This window comes from Microtus oregoni, unplaced genomic scaffold (genome assembly GCF_018167655.1).
Source record: "Microtus oregoni isolate MIOR12 unplaced genomic scaffold, Mior012 000017F_ref0000208, whole genome shotgun sequence".
Classification (NCBI taxonomy): Eukaryota; Metazoa; Chordata; class Mammalia; order Rodentia; family Cricetidae; genus Microtus; species Microtus oregoni.
In genome coordinates, this window is record NW_024543076.1 from 11235620 (window position 1) to 11260579 (window position 24960).

The 24960-nt window shown below is 43.9% G+C and overlaps 2 protein-coding genes across 4 annotated transcripts in view; one reads left to right on the plus strand and one right to left on the minus strand.

The window, feature by feature from the left end:
* Positions 1-1701: 1701 nt before the first annotated feature.
* On the minus strand, positions 1702-18664 carry Cga (glycoprotein hormones, alpha polypeptide). Its single transcript, XM_041667808.1, has 4 exons — positions 18592-18664; positions 4387-4493; positions 3209-3393; positions 1702-1791 (listed from the first exon to the last, which is right to left on the minus strand). Exons 2-4 carry the CDS (start codon positions 4484-4486, stop codon positions 1714-1716), a joined length of 363 nt encoding a protein of 120 aa, XP_041523742.1. The 5' UTR covers positions 4487-4493; positions 18592-18664; the 3' UTR covers positions 1702-1713.
* Positions 18665-23731: 5067 nt separating this feature from the next.
* Znf292 (zinc finger protein 292) overlaps positions 23732-24960 on the plus strand; it is a 75890-nt gene continuing 74661 nt past the window's right edge. The window contains exon 1 of one of the 3 annotated variants that reach the window (XM_041667353.1): positions 23732-23902. In XM_041667353.1, coding sequence (XP_041523287.1) covers positions 23741-23902 — 162 coding nt within the window. In that variant the 5' untranslated portion in view covers positions 23732-23740. The remainder of the gene's footprint in view (positions 23903-24960) is intronic. The other 2 variants (XM_041667354.1, XM_041667355.1) reach the window with 2 other exon arrangements.

Genomic DNA, 24960 nt, shown 5'->3' on the forward strand with positions numbered 1-24960 from the left:
TCAATGGATAATATACGAGTGAATATATACCATATTTGTCTTTCTGCATCTGGGTTACCTCATTCAGGATGATTTTTTTCTAGATCCATCCATTTACCTCCAAATTTCATGATGTCATTTTTTTAACAGCTCGGTAATACTCTATTGTGTAAATGTAACACATTTACTTTACCCAACCCTCAATTGAGGGACAGCTAGGCTGCTTCCAGTTTCTGGCTATTATGAATAGTGCAGCAATGAACATGGTTGAACAAGTGTACTTGTAGCAGAATGGAACATCCTTTGGGCACATGCGCAAATAACAGGACATTGAAGTAGATTGCTAAGGAACTGATTGGTCACTTAGAGATAAAATGATAAATTTGTGATGGTTGAGACTTTACATATTTTGCTTTTTTTTTTCTGTTTTGTTTTTGAGACTGGGTCCATGTGGTCCAAGCTAATCTTGAACCCTTGTGCCTCCACCCTCCAAGTACTACACGGACTGAGATTACACACATAGTCCACCATAACCAGCTTGAAATTCATTTTTAAAAATCTTACCTGTGGCAGGTATTTTTTTAAAGAAATTTTAGGTCTGTGTTTTAAAATTCTAATTCTTTTAGGAACATAGCTTTGGAGCAGCTTTGATTTCAACCATGGCTAATATGATGTTGTGACTATCCTGTTGCCCTCACAGTGAGGATGACTGTAGCTAGAAGCTCAGGAAGTGTTGACCATGATGCCTAACAGACCTGAGTAGCATGTCGCTCGGTTTGTTTGTGTGTAGGGTTGAACCCGAGACTGCGTGCCAGGCAAGAGCTCCCCTATGGAGCTGTGTCCTTGGTCTCTGGAGCCTTCTCTAGAGCTGGGTAGAAGTGGTACTGCTGTTCCCCCGGGAGTGCTCACCGGAGAGCTTACTCTTGTCTCTTACCCATGCACACTCAGACCCGCTTGAGTCTTCTGGAATTTTAGAGCAATCTTATCTCCTCTGACGACAGTGATGCCCTGTTCCCAACCACCACTCAGCCACAGCCTGACTACTAATTCCATTCTGGGGAGGCATAAGTCATGTAGATAGATAATTCATGCTTTACCCTTTCCCATTCCCGAAGAAGCATATTTACTTTTTGTTTATGGGTTGTACAATTTTACCAATGAAAACTTTTCAACTCAAATATCCACAATGTATGTCTATTTACTTATAATTTATATCCATGTATTAGCCTAATACTTTACCTATATTTTGATACAATATAATAAAAGAGAGATGTAAAGGGGACATAAACATGAGTAAAAATCGAATTTTTGTACCTTTTTCTCCCACCCCAGTGATAAATCTGCTATCTGATAAATAGCCCACTGGCTGATGGAAAGACAGCTTGCTTCTAGAAGGTTAGATGGAAACAAGATTATCCAGTGTTATCCACTACATGTCTCTGTCTCTGGTCCCAATTCAACACGTTGGATCATTCCCTCTGATAAATCTTGTCCAAGTAATAATAGCTTTGGTTTTAAAGACGGTGACAATTCTGTGATTGATGATTTAAAAGGCTTTATTTCTGACGAAACCAACTTTGGTGATCATGCTAAAGACTCTACTTTCCCTAAGAAGAAGAGACTGCCAACTTCACTGAAGTGTGAGGGGATGGCAGGCTGCTGCAGGGTGGGAGGCGGCGTCACACGGCGCCGCCCCACAGACCAGCCATCCCCAGCACAGCCGCCTGCCAAAAGCTAAACCTTGTGATAGTAACACGTACTGCAGTGGCATTCCGTGTGGTTCTCCACTCGAGCGTATCCCAAGACTGTGGTCTGCAAAGGGAGAGACCCAGGGAGGTAGGGAGACAGACAGAACGGCAAAGCGTTAAATAAGGCAGTAGCCGGAATGATTTCATCGCTGTTTGATAGGTTTACATTTAGAATTTCTGGGGATATAGTCATTCTAACAGTTAAATTCACATCGCAAAATAAGCTATGCTCCTTCAACCTGCTTTTGTTTGTAGGGGAAGCCTAGTCAATCACCTTGTTTGTAGGGCGTGATCCCCTTAGGCTAATATTTACTTATAAAATCTTGTGGGTGTGCTCCCCGGGAAGAGGGCCTCACCCCAACGCGGCCTTAGCTTCCTCAGAAGGACCGAGCACCTTGGCGGCAACATTTGTTTAGCTCTGTCCTCTCTCTCTCTCTCTTTCTCTCTCTCTCTCTCTCTCTCTCTCTCTCTCTCTCCCCTCTCTCTCTCTCTCTCTCCATTTTAAGGAATCTTTATTTCAGCGTTTCTTAGGCAAACACTCAGCCATTGATCTATATCTCCACCCCTAAAAAATACCTACTTACTTGCTATTATTCCCCGCCGCCCCCCTCACATTTCCTAAGGGTCAAACCTCAGAGATTCACACATCTCGCATATGTACCCCAGGTCGCTGGGTTTTGGTGTTTTGGTTTGTTTATTCATTTCTACTCTTGCTGGCGATGTTTTGCGACATCATCATATTATGCTAACCTAGCTAACCTAGAATTCACTGTGAAGACCAAGTGGGCCTTTTCTCTCCCGCTTATACGGTATATGTGTGTTGCGGGGTGCTATCGGGACAATTTAAAGGAGTCTGGTCTCTCCTCCCATCACCTGTGTCCTGGGCACCCAACTCAGACCATTGTTCTTGTCTACAAATGCTTTTACACACTGATCCATCTCTCCAATCTCTCCAGTTCGGGCCAGGTAGACTTAGAACCCTTAGGGTCTATTTCTTTGTAGAATATATTAATCACACGTGCATACGGAGTATAGTTTGGTAATATGATGCTGATGCACAAACTATGATGATCAAACCAGGGTGGTAGTGTTTTCATTCCTCTCGCCTACTGTACCGTTTCTCTGTGCTAGCCAACTTTAGGAGCCTTCTCTTCTAGTTCTCTACATAATAAACTGTGGTAAGCTGTCAACACCTAGCTGCTCTGTAAAAGCCGAGAACTGCTTTGTCTGGCATATTTTGTTATCGCTGTCTAACCTTCCACCATGCACCTCCTGTTGGTTATTTTTTTAGACTGAGGCCACTACTGTTCTCTCTACATCTGTGTCATCAAGACTTTCCATTTAGCTTATTCTTCTAATTAAAGAGGAAAGATGTGATGTTGCCTGTACAAGGGAGCAATAAATACCGTTCGCTGGACAATGTAGACATTAAGCCTTGTGAGTACAAACTATCTCTGGATGGGCTGTTAGGAAGTGCTCACCTTAGTAAATGATTTGGCCACACAGCATGTGGCCTCCGAGGTGATATTCTTTGGAACCAGCATTGTCTTCTTGGACCTGGCTGGAGTGGGGTATGCCCTGGAGAAGCAGCAGCCCATGCACTGATAGACGGGGTTGCCCAGCCTGGAGAAGTATTTATTTTCCTTCAGTTTACATTCTGGGCAACCTAGCCAGAAAAGAGAGAAGGAGGAGATTACCGAGAAAGGCTTCAGAGATAACTAACTCTCTCCCAAGTACAACAGGACAAACACTTTTTGCATTGGCAATAAAAAAGGAAGTAAGTATTTTTATCAGCATATTAATCTTCATACATGATATCTTTATAATCACTATAGCTCCATTCACAGAGAAATCATTTTTGCGGACTTGCATAGGGAATTTGCCATGGTGGTTTCTCATCCTCCAAGCAGAGACTCTCCCAATGCTAATTGCGTGCTTAGAGAGCTCGCAGAAGCTTGACAGAAATGCCACGTTCATTTGGGAGGAAAATGTTTCTGGAGGCAAGTCTGCTATTGTTGTTCCCCATAGAAACTCCAAATGTTGACAGAAAAAAAATTACCAGAATTAGGAAAGCTTGATGAGGTAAGACAGCCTGATAATACAAAAGACATCTGTGCTTAGAATTTGAGATTCAAATATTACCATTGAGCAAAGAGAAAAACCATAACAGATAATAGTTCACCATTCTCCAGCTGGTGGGATCCTGTCAGGTTCTGTACGAGATGTGGCAGATAATAGAGCAAAACAGATTTAACGCACAAACGTGATTTCTTTTTCCCTCACTTGTTAACTGATATAAAAATTCATCTGTGAAAGTGATGCTAACATTTTCAGAAATCTGGAAGAAATGGGGAAAACAGCTGATCTGAGTAAGGATAACTTTTCTTCTCGTCAAACTCAGATATGGAACAACAAGGAAGGTACTTCAGATAGATATGTTTAGGATGCTATGAAAATGAATGTGGAATAAAACACTTTCATTGTACATTTTCCGAACTGAATTTAATTTGGGATTCACAGTCTACAAGTGCCTAGATATATACTCAGGAGTGACTATTTATCATATGTGAAAACAGGTAGAAATTAATAAATGATTATTGATGTGCATCTAGAAATACATGTTTCCCTTTTTATTGCAAGCCTGAGTTTGGTCACATACCCTGAATAATCAAGTCTCCATCAGGAAGAGAATGAAGAATATGCAGGAACATGGACAACATGACCAGAAAGACAGCTGCGTATTTTCTGTAGTAATCCATCGTCCTCCTGCAAACCACACATGAGAGAAAACACAGAAACATAACAGTCTAATCTTAGCTTGCCAGTCATGACACAAAGCCAGTAGTGTTCGTGTGATGCTTTTAATGGCTGGCGCTGGCTTTGGGCACGCTAAAGTCACTGCTCTACTACTGAGCTGTGTCCCTTGCACTAACAACCAGCACATTTAACATTATTGTTCATAACAGTCATTATGTCTTGCCCCTCTGCTTTCAGCTTCCAACATACCCTAAATCCACACAAATGAAAACACCACACCGCTTAAGGAAAGAGATAGGACACTATGTCTCCCTATTCCGACCTTTACAATTAACACCTAACAGCTCCTGCCCTCTTCTTCCTCCTCCCCTCTCCAGTCATGAATTCACAGCAATTCTTCAGCCTCCCCAGTGTAATTAAAGGAGTAGTTGGGGTGACAGATATGTAAATTAAAACAACAATCACCAGAACAGTTATAATGAAAGAAATGTCAAATATTAGACTGGATGCATGAAACTGGATAATAGAGACAATGCCAGTGGAAATATAAGAGGGTACAGGCACTCTGCTAAACAGCCTGGGAGCTTTTCTTGTTATTCAGTTGGGGTTTGTGGGGAAGGCTGTTTGCTTGCTTTATTTATTCATTTAAGTAGCTAGGGTTTCAGGTTACCCAGACTGTGCTAAATGCCCTTTATAACTGAGGATGACATTGAACTCCTGATTCTACCGCCTCATCTCCCAGGCACTAAAATTACTGCTATGTGCTAACTCACACAGTTTTACAACCATTATTCATAGATACATGAATTCATATTTATATAAACATATATAATGAACATATAATAGAAATATATACCTAGAACAGGTAACCACTGTTCGAAGTCCGTGATTCTTGAAGTGGAAAGGCCTAGAAGCATCAGTGGGTCTGTGAGGACAATTAGCAATAATACTAAAATGTTCTTTGCATTTTTCAGTGTAGACCCACGATGTGGCAGTGAGACGGGGTAAATAAAGGGCTACATCAAACCAGCTGGGTCCTCCTAGGCCAGACATCGAGGAGATTTAAAAACGATCAAACAATGCCGCTCTTCTCACCAACATTTTCTGTCAAGGAAATTGTCACCTGCTTCCTGGTGGCCTGTAACCATAATCCCAGCACTCTGAAGGCTAAGGCCTGGGATCCTTGTGCTTCTACACCAGCCTGTACTACAGAGTGAGACTCTGTGTCCCCAGACAGTAAACAAAGAAAAACCAAGAAACCCATCATGTCATCATATGGTAACTTTTCCTTTTCAGGTTTTTTTTGTTGTTGTTGTTTATTTTTGTTTTGACACAGGATCTTGCTTTACGGCCTAGGTCTCACTATATAGCCTAAGACATTCACAAATCTTCAGCAATCCTCCTGCCTCAGCCTCTCAAGTGCTGGGATTGCAGGCATGTACCGCCATGCCCAGCTTGTTGCTGCTCTTTAAATGAACTCTCTTGAAACCCATGTGTTTAATCATAGTACTCAGGAGGCAGCGGCAGGTAGATCTCTACAAGGCCAGCCTGGTCTACAGAGCGAGTTCCAGGACAGCCAGGACTACACAGAAAGACCTTATCTTGAAAAGCAAAAAATCTTTTTTTTAAATCACATTTTTATTTATTTGTGTGTGTTCAGAAAGGCAAGCCACAGGATGTAAGTGGAGGTCAGAGGACAATTTATCTGAACTGGTTCTCTTCCGCATGTCCTGTGAATCGGACTCAAGCTGCCAGGCTTGACAGCAGTGGTTTTATCTGCTGAGACACCTTGCCAACCTCTCAAAACGTTCTGACGCAATTTTAAAGCCAAAAGGGAGGAAAGTCTTGAATATTTAGCCCAGGCTGATTTATAAATTGATGCTCCTCCTGTCTCAGGCCCTCGATGTTGGGGTTATAAGATTCAGTCACCATGCCCAACTTCAAATTTTAACACTACAAACAGATCCCATTATTAAAATTAGGTTGAGAAGCACTGCTATAAGTGACCCAAAGTGATAATTTTAGAATTATACTTGGTTTCTCGTTGCGGGAGGTCCTCCCACTCCTCCAGCCTATCACCGCTGAGGTACCAGCCCATTGGGGCGTGGTTTCTCTCCCTTTAAAAAAGCGGCCACTTCCCTCTCCTCTCTCTCTTCACTTCCTGCTCCGCTGGCGACTAGACTCCTTTCCTGGTTGCGTAGAGGGCTGTTGCCTGGGACAGTGATCTGTAAGTTTTTTTCCCTTTAAATAAATACCACCCTAATAATCATAACCCCAAATTGGTGTGGCATTGTTTGTGACTTACGCCTTCAGTTTCTTGTATGAACTATCATTTTGTGCTTTGATATTTCTGCTCATATATTATGAAAATTTAACCATTATGTAGTGAGCAACTCTATTAGAATTAATCCAAAGATAAGCATTTGTAGCAAGACTGTAGAATATGGAAACTTAATGCATATTAAACTTGGTTTATAAAGATGTGAAAAGAAGTCTGAAAAGTGAAATCATTATTTATTTAGCTTACAATAACAGAAACTCTTATCTTCCTCTTGTTTTACTTTTTTTTTAAGATGTGAGGGTGTTTTGCCTGTGCACAAATGTCCATGCGTGTGTGTGTGTGTGTGTGTGTGTGTGTGTGTGTGTGTGTGTGTGTGTGCCTGGTGCCAGTGGAGGCCAGTAGAGGGCATCTGATGCCCTGAAACTGGAATTCCAGATGGCTTTGAGCCACCTTGTGAATGTTTTTCATTCAATCATTACAAGACAGGATCTCACTCTGTAGCTCTGGCTATCCCGGAATTTACTAGGTAGACCAGGCTAGCCTCAGACTCAGACCTGCCTCTGCCTCCCTAGTTCTGGGATTAAAGGCACGTGGAACTACGACCAGTTCTTTTACTTGTAAAAGAGACAATCAAGACAAAAGAGATTAGCATGGAAAATACATGTGTTCTTCAAAGGATTTAAAATTTCTCAGACATTCTAGCCACCTTCAGATCATTCTGGAAGGAAAAGGTTGTTTCATGTTGAGCTTTTTTTTTTAAATACCAGAATACTATAAATCATTTAAATTAGTAATTAATGGTATAGTTATTAATATTAATAATATCGTAAATTGATAATTCTTAGGAGATTTTATGCAAGGCATCTTGATTATATTCATCTTCCTACTTCTGCTCCGAAATCCTCCCAGGCCCACCCACATCTTCTTGTTATTCTTAAAGAAACTACCTCACAGCAGCAGTGTAACAAAATATTTGAGGTCAGGCCAGCCCTGGCTACATATTGAGACCTTGTCTCAAAAACAAAAGCCAAGACACCATAATTTTTTTTTTTTACTTTGGGGCCAGGAAAATGACTCAGCAGATAAGGGTGTTTGCCACCAAGCCTTCCAACTTGAGCTTGATCCATGGAATCTACTTGAAAAGAGACACCTGACTCCCAGAGATTTTCCTCTACTCCCCATACTTACATTGGATGGTATAATCACACCCTACCCCACACAATAAATATAAATTAAAAATTATTTGCTTTAATGTGCATTTCCCGAATTGCTAACAATTTTGAGCACTTTCTGAGGTTCCACTCTACAGCCCAGCCTAGTCTGGAACTCATCATACACTCAGGCTAGACCTGAACTCCTGGAGTTCTCACTCGGTGGCTGGCTGGGTGGCTGAACGGCTGGCCCCTGACACTCTCCTCTCCTGGTAAAGCCAGCACTTGGGAGATAGAGGAACGATTATCAGGAGTTCAAGGTTATCTTTGGCTGCGTAGTCAGTTCGGAGCCAGTCTGAACTGTATTAACTAATCTGTGTCCAAAAAACAAATTCATCTTTTAATGCAAAATATCTTACTTTTGAATGGAAAGCAAACTTATAGTCCTTTGAAAACAAAAATCCTATTGAAATGTGGTGGCTGTTTGCAAGCCCAAGTGACTCTCACTGTGTATTAGACCCATCCCAAGTCCTATCTGTCAACAGTGAGAAAGAGGAACAAAAGTGCTCTGTTTATTTAAAGTTTCTCAAACCATCACTATTTCAGCCAGTGCTAACACAAATATAACTGCAATCGTACTTCGATATCTAAGTAGGGATAGTTCCAAGGGCACCCTCCCATATCAAATCCCTCTGTGTCTGTGATTTTGGGGCATCCAACTCAGGCTGTTAGGCTCTACAGAGCATACTTTTAAACCCGCTGAACCATCTCACCAGCCCAAGGCTGGGGTTCTTGGTGATGTTTCAGAAAAGAATATCAATCAAAGTCAGTATGAAGCAAAGATCGTTTGTTAAGAAAGGATCTCGTTTATAGTGAGTGGGCCTTCCCACCTCAGTTAACAAAACCAGGGCAACCATTTGGTGGAATGCCAACAGGCCTGTCGCCACGTGATTCTGGAATCTATCAAGTTGACAATGCTGACCATCACAAACAAGTCCTAGGTATTACTATAGATTTAAACATGTGTTATGTGATGTTTGACTCTTTTAGCTTTTTAGGGGGTGTGCACCACCCAGCTCCCAAATAAATCACACACACAGAGGCTTATTATTACTTATGAATGCCCAGACGTAGGTTGGCTTGTTTCTAGCCAGCTTCTCTCAATTTAAATTATCCCATCTACCTATTATTGCCTCTGGGCTTTTATCTCTCTAGTCTGTAAACCTTGCTTTCACTTAAGAATTCTCCCCCACCCACCCCAGTTTTTCTTGCTGGGATGACAGGCACAAATCACTATGACATGTTACTCCTTTCTCCCCTTCCTGGTTGCTAGGGTGACAGGCACACACCACTGCTACTGACAGGTTACACTTTTCTACTCTCTTGCTTGCTGGGATGATAGGCATATGCCATTGCAACAGATTACACTTCTCTGTTTTAAACTTAAGAACGGAAACGTTTGCCGGGCGGTGGTGGCGCCCAGCACTTGGGAGGCAGAGGCAGGCGGATCTCTGTGAGTTCGAGACCAGCCTGGTCTACAAGAGCTAGTTCCAGGACAGGCTCCAAAACCACAGAGAAACCCTGTCTCGAAAAAAAAAAAAAGAACGGAAACGTTTATTCCAAATATGTTGGAATGTATGGTCATTTCACTGAACATGAGAGCTGTTTTATTGATAACCAACTTGGAAATTTAGTGACACGTCATCTAAAACTGATAATAGGATAATATCAGCAACTTGCCCTCTGGTCTCTAAAAGACACTCAAATGAATGCCCTTCAAATGACACGCAGTGGCTCTCAAGAAAATATTTTAGATTTTGACAGGGACTCCAGCATCTCAACAGGAGACACTTAGTTTCTGGCTTCGGCAAGACAACAACTTATTTAGCCTTTGACCACACGCTTCACTTTTACAGACTTCCTCCTAACTCCACCACGAGCACTGTAAAGAAAATTAATAAATGCCTAATTATCTCCTTACCAATGTCTGTGTGCAGAAAAGTGCTTTGTGTGGTCTCAAATATTCTACTCCTTAATTAAAAATCCCCCAAATCATTTCATCACATTACCTTCCTCTGGACTTCTGGAGGGATGGGTTTCAGGCAGCTGACTGCAGAGCTGAAGAGGGATCTCAACTTCGTCTCAATAGTTCAGTAACTGCAGCTAATAATGTCTCCCACTGACTTTTATAGCTGCAGAGCAATACACATTGCATGTTCCCACCTGCACCTAAGCCTAGGGATCAACTGGAAACTCTACCCAATGATTGGACGGTACTTGGTATAATTACCATGACATCAATTTGATCTTATCATGTTGCAATCCTCAGATCATTTTTGTTTTTAACCATTTTCAGGTAGTGGTGACCTCAAGGACAGCTTATGAAAAAAAAGAGCATTTGGTCATTCTCTACGCAATTTTATTGAGATTTGCACAAAACATCCTGAAAGTTGACACTTTTTAAATACACAAGGCTCTACGAGTAGCACTTTTAATCAGCTAAGTACCTGATATTTTCACAAAGCAGGAGAAAAGCATTTCCAGGATTACATTACTCCAACAGGAAATGGAAAAATAAAACAGTTGCTTCCATTTTTTAAATTAACAGACACCTGGATTTAATTAAGGATATGTGGAAAGGTATGAGATGACCCCAAGAAGGACTGACTGGCACTCAGTATACGTGTCAGGGGGAGGGGGACTCTGGACAGTCCCACATGGCAGCCTAAGAATGATTAAAAAACAGAAAAAAAATATATTATCGGGGGCTGGAGGAAAGCATTTAGTTAAGAGCATGCTCTGCTCTTCCAGAGGACCCAGATTTTATGCCAGGTCAAGAGGCTCACGTGTGACTCCATGTGAGCCGATGTCTGTGACCTACACAGGCACCAACACTCACGTGTGTGTATCCACAGGCATATACATATGCATAAATTAAAAAATAAATAACTTAAATCTAAAATTTTAAATCTCGTGAAAAAATTAAGTGAAGCCATGATTTTTTTCTTTTTAAAGATTTATTTATTATGTATATAGTGTTCCACCCAAGTGTATGCCCGCAGGCCAGAAGAGAGCACCAGATCTCATTATAGGTGGTTGTGAGCCACCACATGGTTGGCTGGAATTGAACTCAACACCTCTGGAAGAGCAGCCAACTCTTTTAACCTCTGAGCCATTCCTCCAATCCCCAATTTTTTTCTTTTTAAAAATATTTCGCCGGGCGGTGGTGGCACAGCCGGGCGGTGGTGGCGCACGCCTTTAATCCCAGCACTCGGGAGGCAGAGGCAGGCGGATCTCTGTGAGTTCGAGACCAGCCTGGTCTACAAGAGCTAGTTCCAGGACAGGCTCCAAAGCCACAGAGAAACCCTGTCTCGAAAAAAAAAAAAAAAAAAAATATTTCATTTTACTTTGTTGAATGGAAGCTCTTCAGAATCTTAAAATTTATTTTTAAATTTATTTTATGCATTAGTGTGTACCTGTGGGGTGTGTGCGTGTGTGTGTCTCACAAATCCCACTGTGCATGTGTGGAGGTCAGGGAATAACTTTGTGAAGTTGGATTTCTCCTTTCACTGTATGTGGGTTCTGTGAGTTTGGGGCATCCAACTTGGGCTGTTAGGCTCTGCAATGCATACTTTTAAACCCCCTGAACCATCTCACCAGCCCAAGGCTGGGGTTCTTGGTGATGTTACAGAAAAGAATGTCAATCAAAGTCAATATGAGAAACCCTGTCTCGGAAAAACTAAAAAAAAAAAAAAAAAAAAAAAAAAAAAAGTCAATGTGAAGCAAAGATAGTTTGTTAAGAAAGGATATATATATCTCCAGAAAAACACAATGGAATAAAGATAGCATCCTTAACAAACAGTGCTGGCCTAACTGTATGTCTGTATGTAAAAGAATGCAAATAGATCCATATCTATGCACCCTGCACAAAACTTAAGTCCAAGAAGATCAAAGACCTCAACATAAAACCGGATACACTGGACCTGATAGAAGAGAAAATGGGGGATAGCCTTGAACTCATTGGCTTAGGAGAAGACTTTCTGAACAGAACACCAATAGATCAACAATTAATATCTAGAACTTTATGAAACTGAAAGCTTCTGTAAGTCAAAGGGCTCCATCATTTGAACTAAGTAGCAGTCTATAGAATTATGAAAGTTTGACTGACTCCATATCCAATAGAGGACTAATATCTAAAATATATAAAGAACTCAAGAAACTAGATATCAGAAAATCAAATAATCCAATGGAAAAAATGAGGTACAGATCTAAACAGAATTATCAATAGAGGAATCTCAAATGGTTAATAAACTCTTAAAGAAATGTTCAACATCCTTAGTCATCAGGGAAATGCAAATCTAAACTACTTTGCGATTCCATCTTACACCTGTCAGAATGGCTAAGGTCAAAAACATAAGTAACAGCTCATGATGGAGAGGAAGTGAAGTAAGGGGAATATTCCTCCATTGCTGGTGAGACTGCAAACTTGTACACCCACTATAGAAATCAACATGGTGGCTCCTCAGAAAATTGGGAATTGATCTAATTCAAGACCCAGTTATGTAAGTGTTGGGTATATACCCAAAGGACACTCCATCCTACCACAACACTTGCTCAACCATCTTTATTCATAATAGTCAGAAATTGGAAACAAGTTGAGATGTCTGTCAACTGAAGAATGGATAAAGAAAATGTGTTGCATTCACACAATGGATTCTCAGCTGTTAAAAAAAAAATAACAACACGAAATTTCCAGGCAAATAGATAGAACTAGGAAAAAAAATCATGAGTGAGGCAACCCAGACCCAGAAAGACAAATATGTATTGTGAACTTACAAGTGGATATTAGCTGTTAAGTAAATGATAATAATGTTATAATCCACAGACCCAGAGAAGCTAAGTAACAAGGACAGCTCATGTGGGGGTGGGTGGGATGATGTATGGTTCTCCCTGGGAACGGGATATAGAGTAGATTCTTCTGGTGGACTGGGGATGAGTGAGCACAGGAACAGGAGGACTCAGGTTGGGAGGAAAGAGGAAGCAAGTACTGGGAGAGACAACTAGAATTAAGGGGTATTTCAGGGATAATGTGGAAACTTAGTGCCATGGAAACTCCCTGGAATCCACAAGAGTGACCCTAGTGAAGACTTCTAGTAATGGGGGATACGGACCCTGAACCTACCAACTTCTGTAACCGGGCAAGGCTTCCAGTGGTGCAACTGGGACACCAACCCAGTCACAAAATCTTTAACCTGCAATTTGTCCTGCCTGCAAGATGTGCTGTGGCGATCAGTGGTGGTCAACCAAGTGGTCCAACTTGAGGCCCACACCGTGAGACGAAGCTCACACCTGGCACTGCCTCGATGGTCAGGAGCCAGAACCTTGATCGTTCAGAGACCTAGGATAGAACCTGACGTGAATGGCCAAAAGAAAAAAAATCAATGAGGGGCTGGCGAGATGGCTCAGCGGTTAAGAGCATTGCCTGCTCTTCCAAAGGTCCTGAGTTCAATTCCCAGCAACCACATGGTGGCTCACAACCATCTGTAATGAGATCTTGCGCCCTCTTCTGGCCTGCAGGCATATATGCAGACAGAATATTGTATACATAATAAATAAATATTTTTAAAAAAATCAATGAAATGAATCCAAACGATATTCTGCTGTACTCATAGGCTGGAGTCTAGTCCAATCATCATAAGAGATGCTTCATCTAGCCACTGATGGGAGCAGATGCAGACCCAGGGCCAGACATTAGGTGGAGCCAGAGGATCCCCGTAGAAGTGGGGCGGAAGGATTGCAGAAGCCAGAGGAATCTAGGACACCAGGAGAACACAGCCCACAGAGTCAAGTAAGCAGGGTTCATAGGGGCTCAAAGGGACAGAAAGAGCAATCAGGGAGCCTGTGAGGGTCTGACCTAGGTCTTTTGCATATACGTTCCGGTTGTGTAGCTTGGCGTTCTTGTGGAACTCCTAACAGTAGGAATGGGGGTGTCAGACTCTTTGGTCTGCTCTTGGGATCCTTATCCTCCTATTGGATTGCCTCACCTATCCTGAATAAGAGGGTACCAGGCTTTTTCTTTGGGGCCACCAACCAGCTCCCAAATCATGACATGGAGACTTCTTATTAATTATTGGTGCTTGGCCTAACTTAGACTCATATCTTTCTTCTTCTTCTTCTTAATCTCATTTCTATCTCATTCTTTTATCTTAACCTAGTTCTCTTTATCTACGTTTTGTCTTGTGTCTGTATATCTTATTTTCCTGCTGTCTGTATGTCTGGCTTCTGGCCCCTGGTGTCTCCCTCATTCTCTCCTCTCTTATTTCTACCGTTCTATTCTAGCCTAGATTTCTCCTCCTATTTATCCTTTCTGCCTGCCAGCCCCCCCTCCCCCATCCTTTCTTTGCCGGCTATTGGCTGTTCAGGAAATAGAGGAGTGAATATTGGGAAGAAGGGAGGCGAAGAGGGGAATTGGGAGGGGTGGAAAGAGGGGAAACTGCTGTTGGGATGTAATACATGAAAGAAGAATAAATTAACACCTGCCCTTAAAAAATATGCATTTGAAGTTGCAAAGAAAGAGACCACTAATTCAACAAAAGGGTCTGGCAAACTTTACTCTGAGAAGAACAAACACACTGAGCCAGGAAGTGCACTTGATTTTTATTCTAACTCAGGCAGTGACTGTGTCTTTTCTCCATTTGCTGGGGTCTGACCTCACAGACTTACTTCAAATTAGCTGTCCTGAAAAGAATTGGTGCACGGAAAATTAAGAAAGGGGGAAGGGATCACTACTCTAGGCCATCAAATTCCTGGAATACAGCAGTGGACCCTGGTGGGGCTAAAGGTTTTAGAGGGTGTGGGGAGACTGAAATATTTGTATAGTGTTACAAGGTTGTGGAAGGGGCTGTAAAAGATTTGAATTCCTTATCCTATACACAAGTCTTTCTTTATTTGATGAAAAAGACTTATATTTGGTATTTCATACACTGATTTCTAGGGTCTGGCCAGCCCTTGAACATGAGATAATGGTTTTCCTCCATTTTCACTTAACCTATTTTGAAGGAACATGTAAATAGATTATTTAAGAACTGTTTCTAAGACAGAGAAATTAAGTAAACAACTATAAGACAAGCTAGAAAGTAAAAATCATTTTGAAGATGTGAACCTTGTATAGAACACTTAACTGGAAAGAAAGTATGAGCGTGAGCATGATTCAACGTTAGAAAAGCAGGTTAGTGGTTACCATGGTGAAAGGGACTGCTTTGAACAAGCATCACGTGATAAGAACCACCGGCATCTATTAAGTACTTTTATATACACATTTCAATCTGTCCCAACAACTTAGATTGGAAGAAATATCACGACATGCAATACAAATAAGGAATTAGAAAATGGGGCAAATGGTTTAATCAATCCCCGACACTTAATTAACTCCAGGCCTGAGAGATTCAGCTCTATTTGACTGTGGTGCCTTAAAAAATGAGGTCATGGGTTGGAGAGATGAATCATCAGCCAAGGGGGTTTCCTGTTCTTGCAGAGGACAAGTTCAGTTCCTAACACCCATGTCAGGTACCTCAGATCCATCAGAAACTCCATCTCCAGGGAATCCTGCGACTTCTGGCATCTGTGAGCACAACACACACACACACACACACACACACACATACACACACACACAAAACACACACAGATAAAGACGTCATTCTTTAGAATGAGCTACATAGTCAGTTCCTACGGTGTGAGACTCTGTGTTAGACATGCAGCCAAGGGCATTTGCTGTTCTTGCGGAGGAATGAAGCTCCTATACCCTAAAGTGAGCAGCTATCTTATCTGCTAAAAATGCTTCTGCTTGTAGCTTGTGTTTGGTTTTCAGTGACTGCGGATCCAACCCATGGCTGTGTTCTTGCTAGGCTACAGCCCTAGCACAGCGTATTATTTTTATTATTTTAGAACATTTTATGGATAAAATGTAGTCTCCTAAATATTTTACAGACATCTGTAGAAAGATCCTGAGGTTTAAAGGGAGTATCTTCTTTCTACAGAATCTAAAACGTTTTACAATAATGAGGACAAGTATGACAGGCTACTGTCAATACAAACTGGCTTAGACTCATTCCAGTGAATATATATTAACTACGAAGCACATTGTCATTGCCAAATGATATTCTAGAAAGTAGACTGGACACAAAACACAGTTTCTACTATTAAAGGGCTTACAGGTTTGTGAATGGGGCTCGCCTATAGTTGAGTAACTATAAAAGGAAACTGGCTGGCTCAAGTGAAACCATGATGTGTAGTCCATCAAAGCTACCCTGCCTTGCAGAGTTGTTACTCAAAGGAGAGGAACCTAAGAGGAAGAAGAAAAAACAAGCCAACTTTACTCTGATTGCAGATAACTGAACCCACATTTTTTTCACCCACCAGAACAGCCCTGGTTGTAACTGGGATTCAACAGGAGGAGAATTGGAGAAGGACAGAAAGTAAGAGGCCATTTCGTAAAGGTGGGCGGACCATGCTTGTGATCCTAGCACACCAGAAGCAGAGTCAGGAGCATCACTGCGTTTCAAGCTAACATGTTCTATGTGGAAAGTTCCTGGCCAGCCAGCACTACAAAGTAAGATTCTATTTCAAGAAGCAAAATGAAAGAAGAAAAAGAAGCATGAGGCCTGGAGAGAGGGCTCAGCACCCAAGAGCACGGGCTGCTCTCCCTGGGGTGGACTCCCTGCACCCACATTGCATTCACAGCCTCTCTTTTTTTAAATTTGTTTTGTTTTGTTTTGTTTTTGAGGCAGGGTTTCTCTGTAGCTTTTGGTGCCTGTCCTGGAACTAGCTCTTGTAGACCAAGCTGGCCTCGAACTCCCAGAGATCCTCCTGCCTCTGCCTCCCGAGTGATGGGATTAAAGGCGTGTGCCACCACCGCCGGGCTTTTTAAATTGTTTTTATTGAGCTATATATTTTTCTCCGCTCCCCTTCCCTTCTCTCCCTTCCCCTTCTACCTTCACCCATGATACCCAGCTTCTAATTTACTTAGGAGATCTTGTCTTTTTCTACTTCAGATGTAGATTAGATATATGTATGTCTCTTTTAGGGGCCTCTTTGTTGTCTAGGTTCTCTGGGATTATGAAATGTAGGCTGGTTTTTATTTGCTTTGTGTCTAAAAGCCATTCACAGCCTCTTGTAACTCCACTTCCAACAGATCTGATGCCCTCTTCTGGCCACTGCACGCTACCCCTGCCTCCACGATACACAGATATATTTTTATATACATATGTGTATGTGTGCATATATGCAGGTAAAACACCCATAATGTAAAATAATACAAGAAGTGTGATAGAGGGTTCTTGTTGGGGATATTCCTTGTTCAATATATGCTTAGAGCAGTAATGCTCAAAACGTTATCAATTAGATGATTCATGAAAATCAACAAAATTCTATAAATTGAGGTCCAAAAATGGGAAGAGACCTGTGCATATCTAAGTTCTTTTCACCTCATCATTACTATTTTTCAACACCCAAATGCTACAGCGGTGATATTATATATTCCCGATGAGGTACAGCGATTAGAATTTAGAACTAGAAGGTTGCGAGTGTCACTCATAGTAATAGGGCATATGTACGAAGCAGGGGGGTGGGGAGAGGAGGGTGGAGGGAAAAGAAAATATGGGAAAATGTTTCCTAGATTTCTCTTTGCTTCTTTGAGGAAATGGTGTGCACCAATTCGAAGATACTCGATAGAGCTTGCTTCCAAGGTTTTGTTTTGCTTTGTTTTATGATGACTTTCATTTTGGTTAAGAAGTAGAACGATTAGGCTGTGGCTTAGTTGATGGGGAGCTTGCCGTGCGTGTACAAAGCACTGGGTTTGCTCATCAGTCTGCACTAAACGAATGTTATGGTGAAGGACTGTAAAGGAAAAGAAAAAAATATTTTTTTCTCCCAGAGTTCAAGTCAAGCATGGGCTACAAAGTGAGACTATTTCAAAGACACCACTTTTTTGTCCTTAAAATATCGTTACTTTCATTTTCCATTTGACTTTCCTTCATAAGGAAAAAAATTTATAAAACCCAGATAGATAATAAAATCAGCTTCCCTCTGTTTCTACCAATGAAAAGAACCTAAGGGCTAAAGTTAGCCCTTTTACAGGTAAGCTTTGTGTTTCCGGTTCTTTGGAATTATCTCTGTAAGCGGACCAGTGCATGGCTTACGTTTTCAGCACTTTTATTTGATTCTGTTGCTCTGCCTCTCAGAGAAAATGTCTTCCCTGGAAAAGTGCGTTGTTTCCAACAGACGGGTCGGTGGTCTCAGCAATAGCTCTCCAGATGTGGATCCACTCCAGACAGACGCCAATCCCCGCTTTCACAAGACTGCCCGCCCATCAGTCTAGGTGCCTCCCAGCGCTACGTAGAAAGCAGGTCAAGTCCTGCACCCCCAGCCGCCGAGTCCTCAGCGCACAGCCCGGGGCTGCCACTCCTGGTTCTGGAGGCCATGCCCCGCGGCCATCGGGCGTTTCCACCCTCAGCGCTGCGGCGTGGAAAGCTGCTCCGGCTCGAGTCGCGGAGCGCCGACCCAAGCGCTGCGGGCTGCGAGGTGCAGACGGGGTCTGGGAGCAGCGTGGCGGCGGCCGGAGCGGGGTGACCTGCACCGCCTGCGGGCAGCAGACACCAGACATCCCGCCACCCACCTGCGGGCCCTGCAGTCGAAGAATTCCTCAAGAGCGTGCGCAAGACCTGGGCTGCAGACCGTGCGACCCGGGAGCTGGCGCGACCCGGAAGCACGGCAGCTCCGCCCAAGTGCCGGAAGTGTAACTGGTGGCTGGGGCGCTGCGCTACGGAGCGGAGGCCCTTGTGACACCACGCCCCGGTGTCGAAGGATCGTGGTACCGTTCCCAGAAATCTTGTGGTCCTAGGGGCTTGTCACTTTATGGAATAGGTCTCCAATTTCTCCTAGGAGCCTGTGGATAGAGAAGGGTGAGAGAGAGAGAGAGAGAGAGAGAGAGAGAGAGAGAGAGAGAGAGAGAGATATCTATGAACGGACAGTTTGGTACTTATGAAGATTAGGGCCACAGAAGTTGTGTAGGTTAGGTCCCAAAGATACCCAGAGCGCATGGATAACCGAGGTGCCTATTTAACATGTCAAGGCAGAACCGCTAGGTTCTCTTGGCATTGCCAGTACCTGTTGCTGAGTCCTGGCTTCTCTCAGCGCTTCGCACACACCCCCTCCCTGAGCCTTACCGTAAAACCTCTCCAGCCTTAGGGCATTGCTTTTCTTCCTCCGGTTTCTGATTCCAATCTGACTCAGCTATTTGGGCTAGGTGCTCTCTTCTCCGCTCTCGGCGTTCGCTCTTGGTTCTCGGGGCTCCCTTGGTTTCCTCTCTCTGCCCCACCTCACCCCATAACCTGGTCTATTCCGCAGACCGACCGTGTTCAGTCTGGACTCTCTGAGACGTCTCTGGACGATCTCTCCTTTCTCAGCCACATCTAGGAGGTGTCAAGTCCTCATTTCCATTCAGTGTGGTTGTTGATTCTTCTCTGTGGGAAACACCCTGGGCTCTCCCAGGTTGTCAAGGGATCCTTGGAATCTTTGAGACAGAGAATGGCCTTTGAATTACTGCTCCACCTGCCCCCAAGTGTGGGAATTACATTCTTGAGCCACCACAAATGGCTAGTTCATATTTAACTAAAAAAATGGGAGACACTGTCTCGAAAAAAAAAAAACCCTAAAAAATTAAGCCTGCAGTTGTGTAGAGATTTGTTGGGTGTTGTGCCCAAGCACTTCCGTCAGATTAATGTTCTTTTTTTTTTTTTTTTTTTTTTTTTTTATTTTTCGAGACAGGGTTTCTCCGTAGCTTTTGGTTCCTGTCCTGGAACTAGCTCTTGTAGACCAGGCTGGCCTCGAACTCACAGAGATCCGCCTGCCTCTGCCTCCCGAGTGCTGGGATTAAAGGCGTGCGCCACCACCGCCCGGCCAGATTAATGTTCTTAGGTGAATCCATATGCACTGTCTCTTTTTGAACAGAATTTCCCGTGACCCAGGCTGGCCTGGAACCTGCTATGTGACTGAGGGTGACTTTGCAACCCACATCTTTTGCATCCTGAGTGGCAGGAATATCAGTGTTTGCCGCTGCACCCGGATTATATGTACATTTTTCAGAGAGAGCGCTGGTTATGTTGTAGGTATTCCGATCACCAGTCACTCTTCCGTGGACTTGTTCCTTCAAGATAGAGATCGTTTTTATTCTATTCTAATTTTCGCACACCGGCTACGGCAGACCTTATCCTTTCTCGAGTCGGCACTTTTTGCATACATCTAGTGAGGGACACAGAAGTAGGGAGACGGGATTCACTGACACTAGATAAAAAGTGAAGGGTACAGCTGCATTTATAGGACAGTATTAGTGCTCAGAATCACTTTACCATTCCAGTACATGTGCGGGTCTTTTGCCTGCTTAAAGCCCCCACGCTACGTGCTTGACAGGTGCCGGAAGTGGACGGCGGAAACGGTGGAACTGAAGTCCCAGACAGCTGTGAGCAGTTCTGTTGGTGCTGGGAATCCAGCCCTAGTTCTCTGGAAAAGCAGCTGATGCTTTGGACCACTGAGCCCATCTCTCCAGCCCCTAACACAGTTACCTTAGCTGTAAGGGTATCACGGCCTAAAGGTAGGAATGGCATTTTTAGGTGGTCCCCCTCCCCCATTAGCAGGGCCTTATGCATATTTGCTCTAACCACGGAACTATTGAGCTACCCACTCAGCCCGGCATAATCATTTAAAAAGCAGCATTCACGCATACTTCACTTTGAATATGTCTCTCCACACTCCATCCACACAGTTTTTTCCTTCTTGTAGATGGAATGTGGTGTAATCCATTACAACTGAAGAAAAAACAACCACCAATAATCTTTGCTATTTTATAGTCCTTGGCTTTATCAGTGCCTTGGTTAATCACATACTGTTTCTTCCTTTGTCTTTGTCCTTTGTCTTTTTTTCTTCTGGTTTTTCGAGACAGGGTTTCTCTGTAGCTTTGGAACCTGTCCTGGAACTAGCTCTTGTAGACCAGATCTGCCTGCCTCTGCCTCCCGAGTGTGTACCCCACTACCGCCTGGAATCGTTTTTTTTTTTTTTTTTTTTTTTTTAAGCTGGCGTTTCTTTCATAGCAGCCTTGGCTGTCCTAGAATTCATTCCATAGATCAGGCTGGCCTTGAACTCACAGAGATCTACCTGCCTCTGCCTCCCAAGTGTTGGGATTAAAGGTGTGTGCCACCACTGCTGCCTGGCCACACACACACACACACACACACACATATATATATATATATATGTTTTTCACTGGAATCCTAAAATAGCATAAGTTGATGAAATTTCACTTCAATACCTGAATAATGTATAACTTGGGAAATCAAACTGCAAAATTAAAAATCATTAGCAAGGGGGCTACAGGATATCTCAGAGGTAGTGTCTACAGGATATCTCGGAGGTAGTGTGTACAGGCACCAGGCAAAGACAAAACGGTTGCCTTTATTGTTGGTTTTTCAACTCTTTTGAACTGTTACTGTTATGCTCAGATCACAGCGTCCCCTCAAAAATCAACTAGGAGACCAGGTGGTGGTGGCACACACCTTTAATCCCAGCACTCAGGAGGCAGGGGCCGGCGGATCTCTGTGAGATCCGGGCAGCCTGGTCTACAGAGCGAGTGCTGGGACAAGCTCCAAAGCTACAGAGACACCCTGTCTTGCAAAACCAAAAAAAAAACAAAAAACAAACCAATTAGGAGATAAGTCTTGTATGTAAAAGCGTGGCATTTATTCAAGCATCAAGTCTGTCTGACTTAGAAGTGGGGTATTGTTTTTATCACAGTAGAGGTTGGGGTGAGGGGATTTCTAGGGTTCAGGACCCTGATTGGCTAACATTAGTCTATCTAGGGTCTAGGCAAAAGGAGAGAAAAGGTGAGACCAGGCCCCAGGGACTTCTGGTGATCTTATCTAATCTTATCTAATGGTTGGAATGTCAGGTACTTCCCTTTCGTTGTTGGCCCTCCCGGGGTGGTGTCTGCTTGCGGCTTTTCCTGGAACCAGGTGTGGTGCTGCGTGCCTTGAGGCTGTGAGACCTGGGCCCTGCAATTAAATCCGCTAGGAGAAAATCCTTAGCCTTTCAATGTGGCTTCCCCTGGCTTCCTGCATAAGCTAACATTAGAAGATTCTGTTTTGTTAATATGTAACACTGACGGCCGTTTTTTTCATAAAAGATTTAGTTGTGCATGTTCATCTTATGTAGTGAATTTAAAACCTGCATTTACAAACATTCAGTAAGGCAACATAGTATTTAGAGAACATTTTCCATTTCCTGCCCTGCTGCCTCTGCCTCCGAAATACTAGAATTACAGGGTTGTGCCACATCTGACTTTATTATATAACTTTCCTGTCAAAGCCACTGTACACAATAGAAATTACTTTTTGAGACAGGGTATTACAGTGTAGCCCAGGCCGGATTGGACCAGGAGACCCAAGACTTCAGCTTCCTGCTCGCTGCTGTTTCGCTTGAGCCAACAGCCAGGAAGAATTTTTACTTTAGATAACTAAAAAAAAAAAAAAAAATATTGCTCACTCAGAACATAATAGAAAATAGACTAGGTGTCTTATCTCTATTTGTTTTTGTTTTGTAAAGGATTCGGTTGTAAGAAAGGCATCTTCCTCTTGCCTCTAATAGTAGCATTAGGTTGTGGGGTTTTTTTGTTTGTTTGTTTTGTTTTGTTTGTTTTTACTGGCCTGAAACTGGCTGCGTAGCTTACCTGAACTTCTGAGCCTTCTGTTTCCAGCTGGGGAGTGGTTAAATTAAACAAGGAGCTGTGTGCCTTTGACCTGGTTTTTGCAGTGTGGTGAACTGAACCGGGTCCCTCGGTGGAAGTCGGGCACTCTACCGACTTTGTCACACATCCCCAACATTGGCTTTGCTATTAACTTAATTATGAGATTTATGGTTAAGCACTTTGATTTTCTTAGCACCTCTTATTTCCCCTCCCCCTCACGTTAAAATTTTGTTTGTTTTAGGGTCTCATAAAGCGTGGGCTGGGCGGGCCGAGAAAATACTATGTAGGCAGGGATGAACTTCTGAATCTCCTGCCTCCATCCAGTGCTGGAATTACAAAGGTGCACACAAGACACAGCCCTCTACAGTTCTATGCCAAGGATTCATTGCTTTCGGGGTGCAAGTAAAAAAAAAATATGGTTTAGAAGGCTGTTTGCTGCACCAAAGGGGGAAAATGCTGGAGGTATTTATTGCCATCCTTGTTCTTTTAGTTTAGAATCCTTAATGGTGTTCTTTTTCCTTGACCTACTTTCAAGAGCCTGCATTAGGTGTCAATTTTTGTAGCATGCAATAATCTTAAACAGTGGCGAAACAGATTTATTTTAAAAAAGCGTTTGCGCCTTAAAAACCGCCTAGCTACAACGCTAATCATTTAGGTCTGGTTGCGTTCTCTCCAAACTATACTTTTCCCGTGTTCGCTGCTAGGGTTTTCCAGAATGAGAACTGAACCTCATTCCGTTCTGACCCAGTTGTTCCCTTTGTGGGCCCTCGACACCTAGAGAGCACGTTCGTTCTTGGGTGGGCGCGGGGACCAGGGCAGGCACCGGCTCAGCACTCAGCCCTGGCCTCGAGCTCTTCTGCAGCCGCTAGGGCCGCGGCCGCCGAAGCCTCCTCAGTTCGCTGCAGCCCTGCACCGCCGGCCTTTGTACGTGCGCCCAGGCGTGCCAGCGCACCGGGCACGTGACCCCGCCGAACGTGGCATTGTGTTATCACGTGACCCAGGTGCGTACGCGACGGAGCGGGCTGCGAAGATGGCGGACGATGAGGCCGAGCAGGAGCGCCTGAGCGGCGGCGGCTGCGCGGCGGAGCTGCGGCGCCTGGGCGAGCGGCTGCAGGAGCTGGAGCGGCGGCTGTGCGAGAGCCGGGAGCCCGCCGTGGAGGCCGCCGCCGCCTACTGCCGGCAGCTGTGCCAGGTGAGCCCCTCCCCCTCCGCGGGGCCTGAGCGGCCGGAGCGCGGGCGGTCCGCGCCTTTGTGTTCGGCGGCCGGGGCTGGGCCGGGTGGCCTCGGGCTCGGTGCACGCTCCCCGGGCTGCGCCGTGGGCTCCGGGGCTGGGCCGTCGCGCGGGAGTTCCCCGCTGCCGGCCGGTACGCGCGGTCGTCCGGCCTTTGTTGTTGGGTTAGGCTCTCGGACCGTAAGGTCTTTGTTGATGTTCCCGAGCCAATCCCGCCGGACCTGCAAGCTGGGAGTGGCGGCGGCGTCTGCGGTGCGCGGCCGTTAGTGCTGGCTGCTCTCCGCGGTGCGAGGGAGCTGTCACCCGTTCCGGAGTCGGTTGTCCCTTGCGGGCGGCTTTTCCAGTGTCGGTTTCTCCTTTATGTTCCGGAAGAGTAGGATTTCCGGCCCCCTGCACCCCCACCTCCACCCCACATTTCTTGGGTTCTTTCCTGTTGAGTGTCTTAGTTGACAAGGGATTGTGCTTAGGTCGGTTGTAGACCTTCCCATTCTTTTCTTGCCCAAGGACATTGCTTTCGAACAGCGTCTTCTAACTAGGGTTTAGAATGTTAAGAACAGTTTGCTTATGACAGAAATCAGAGTTTGGGTCTACATTTGAACTTAATAACGACTCCCCCAGATAACATGTGAAATTCCAAGGGGCTGCTGCTTGCGTTGGAGAACATTGATAAAATTGCCCAAGTGAGGAAGAAATGGACCGTTTTCCCACTACGAGTGAACCTAATGGATGTCTCATTGTTGATATTTTGTTTTGGAAACACTGAGGTTTGAACAGTGGTGGAGCATTTTAAGATTGCAAAGTTACTCTTTCACTCGCCGGGTTCCAGATTCTGCAATCTTTCTATATAGGCTCAGGGTACCTGATCTCATACAGAACAATCTCCATTGCTATATGCACTTTATGCTTATACATGGTTTGATGGCTACTCATTATTTTGAAAACAACTTTGTAGGATCGAGGATGGCTTGTTTATAGATATATGCAATTAGAAAGTTGGAGGCAGCATTAGAGAGTCATTG

What these genes read in the sequence shown, in the direction of transcription:
- Cga (XM_041667808.1), bottom strand. Translation starts at nt 4,486, where the DNA reads ATGGATTACTACAGAAAATACGCAGCTGTCTTTCTGGTCATGTTGTCC. An exon ending in TGGAGACTTGATTATTCAGG is followed by an intron (nt 3,394 to 4,386) that starts GTATGTGACCAA and finishes TTTTCTGGCTAG; the next exon opens with GTTGCCCAGAATGTAAACTG. An exon ending in TGGCCAAATCATTTACTAAG is followed by an intron (nt 1,792 to 3,208) that starts GTGAGCACTTCC and finishes CTCCCTTTGCAG; the next exon opens with ACCACAGTCTTGGGATACGC.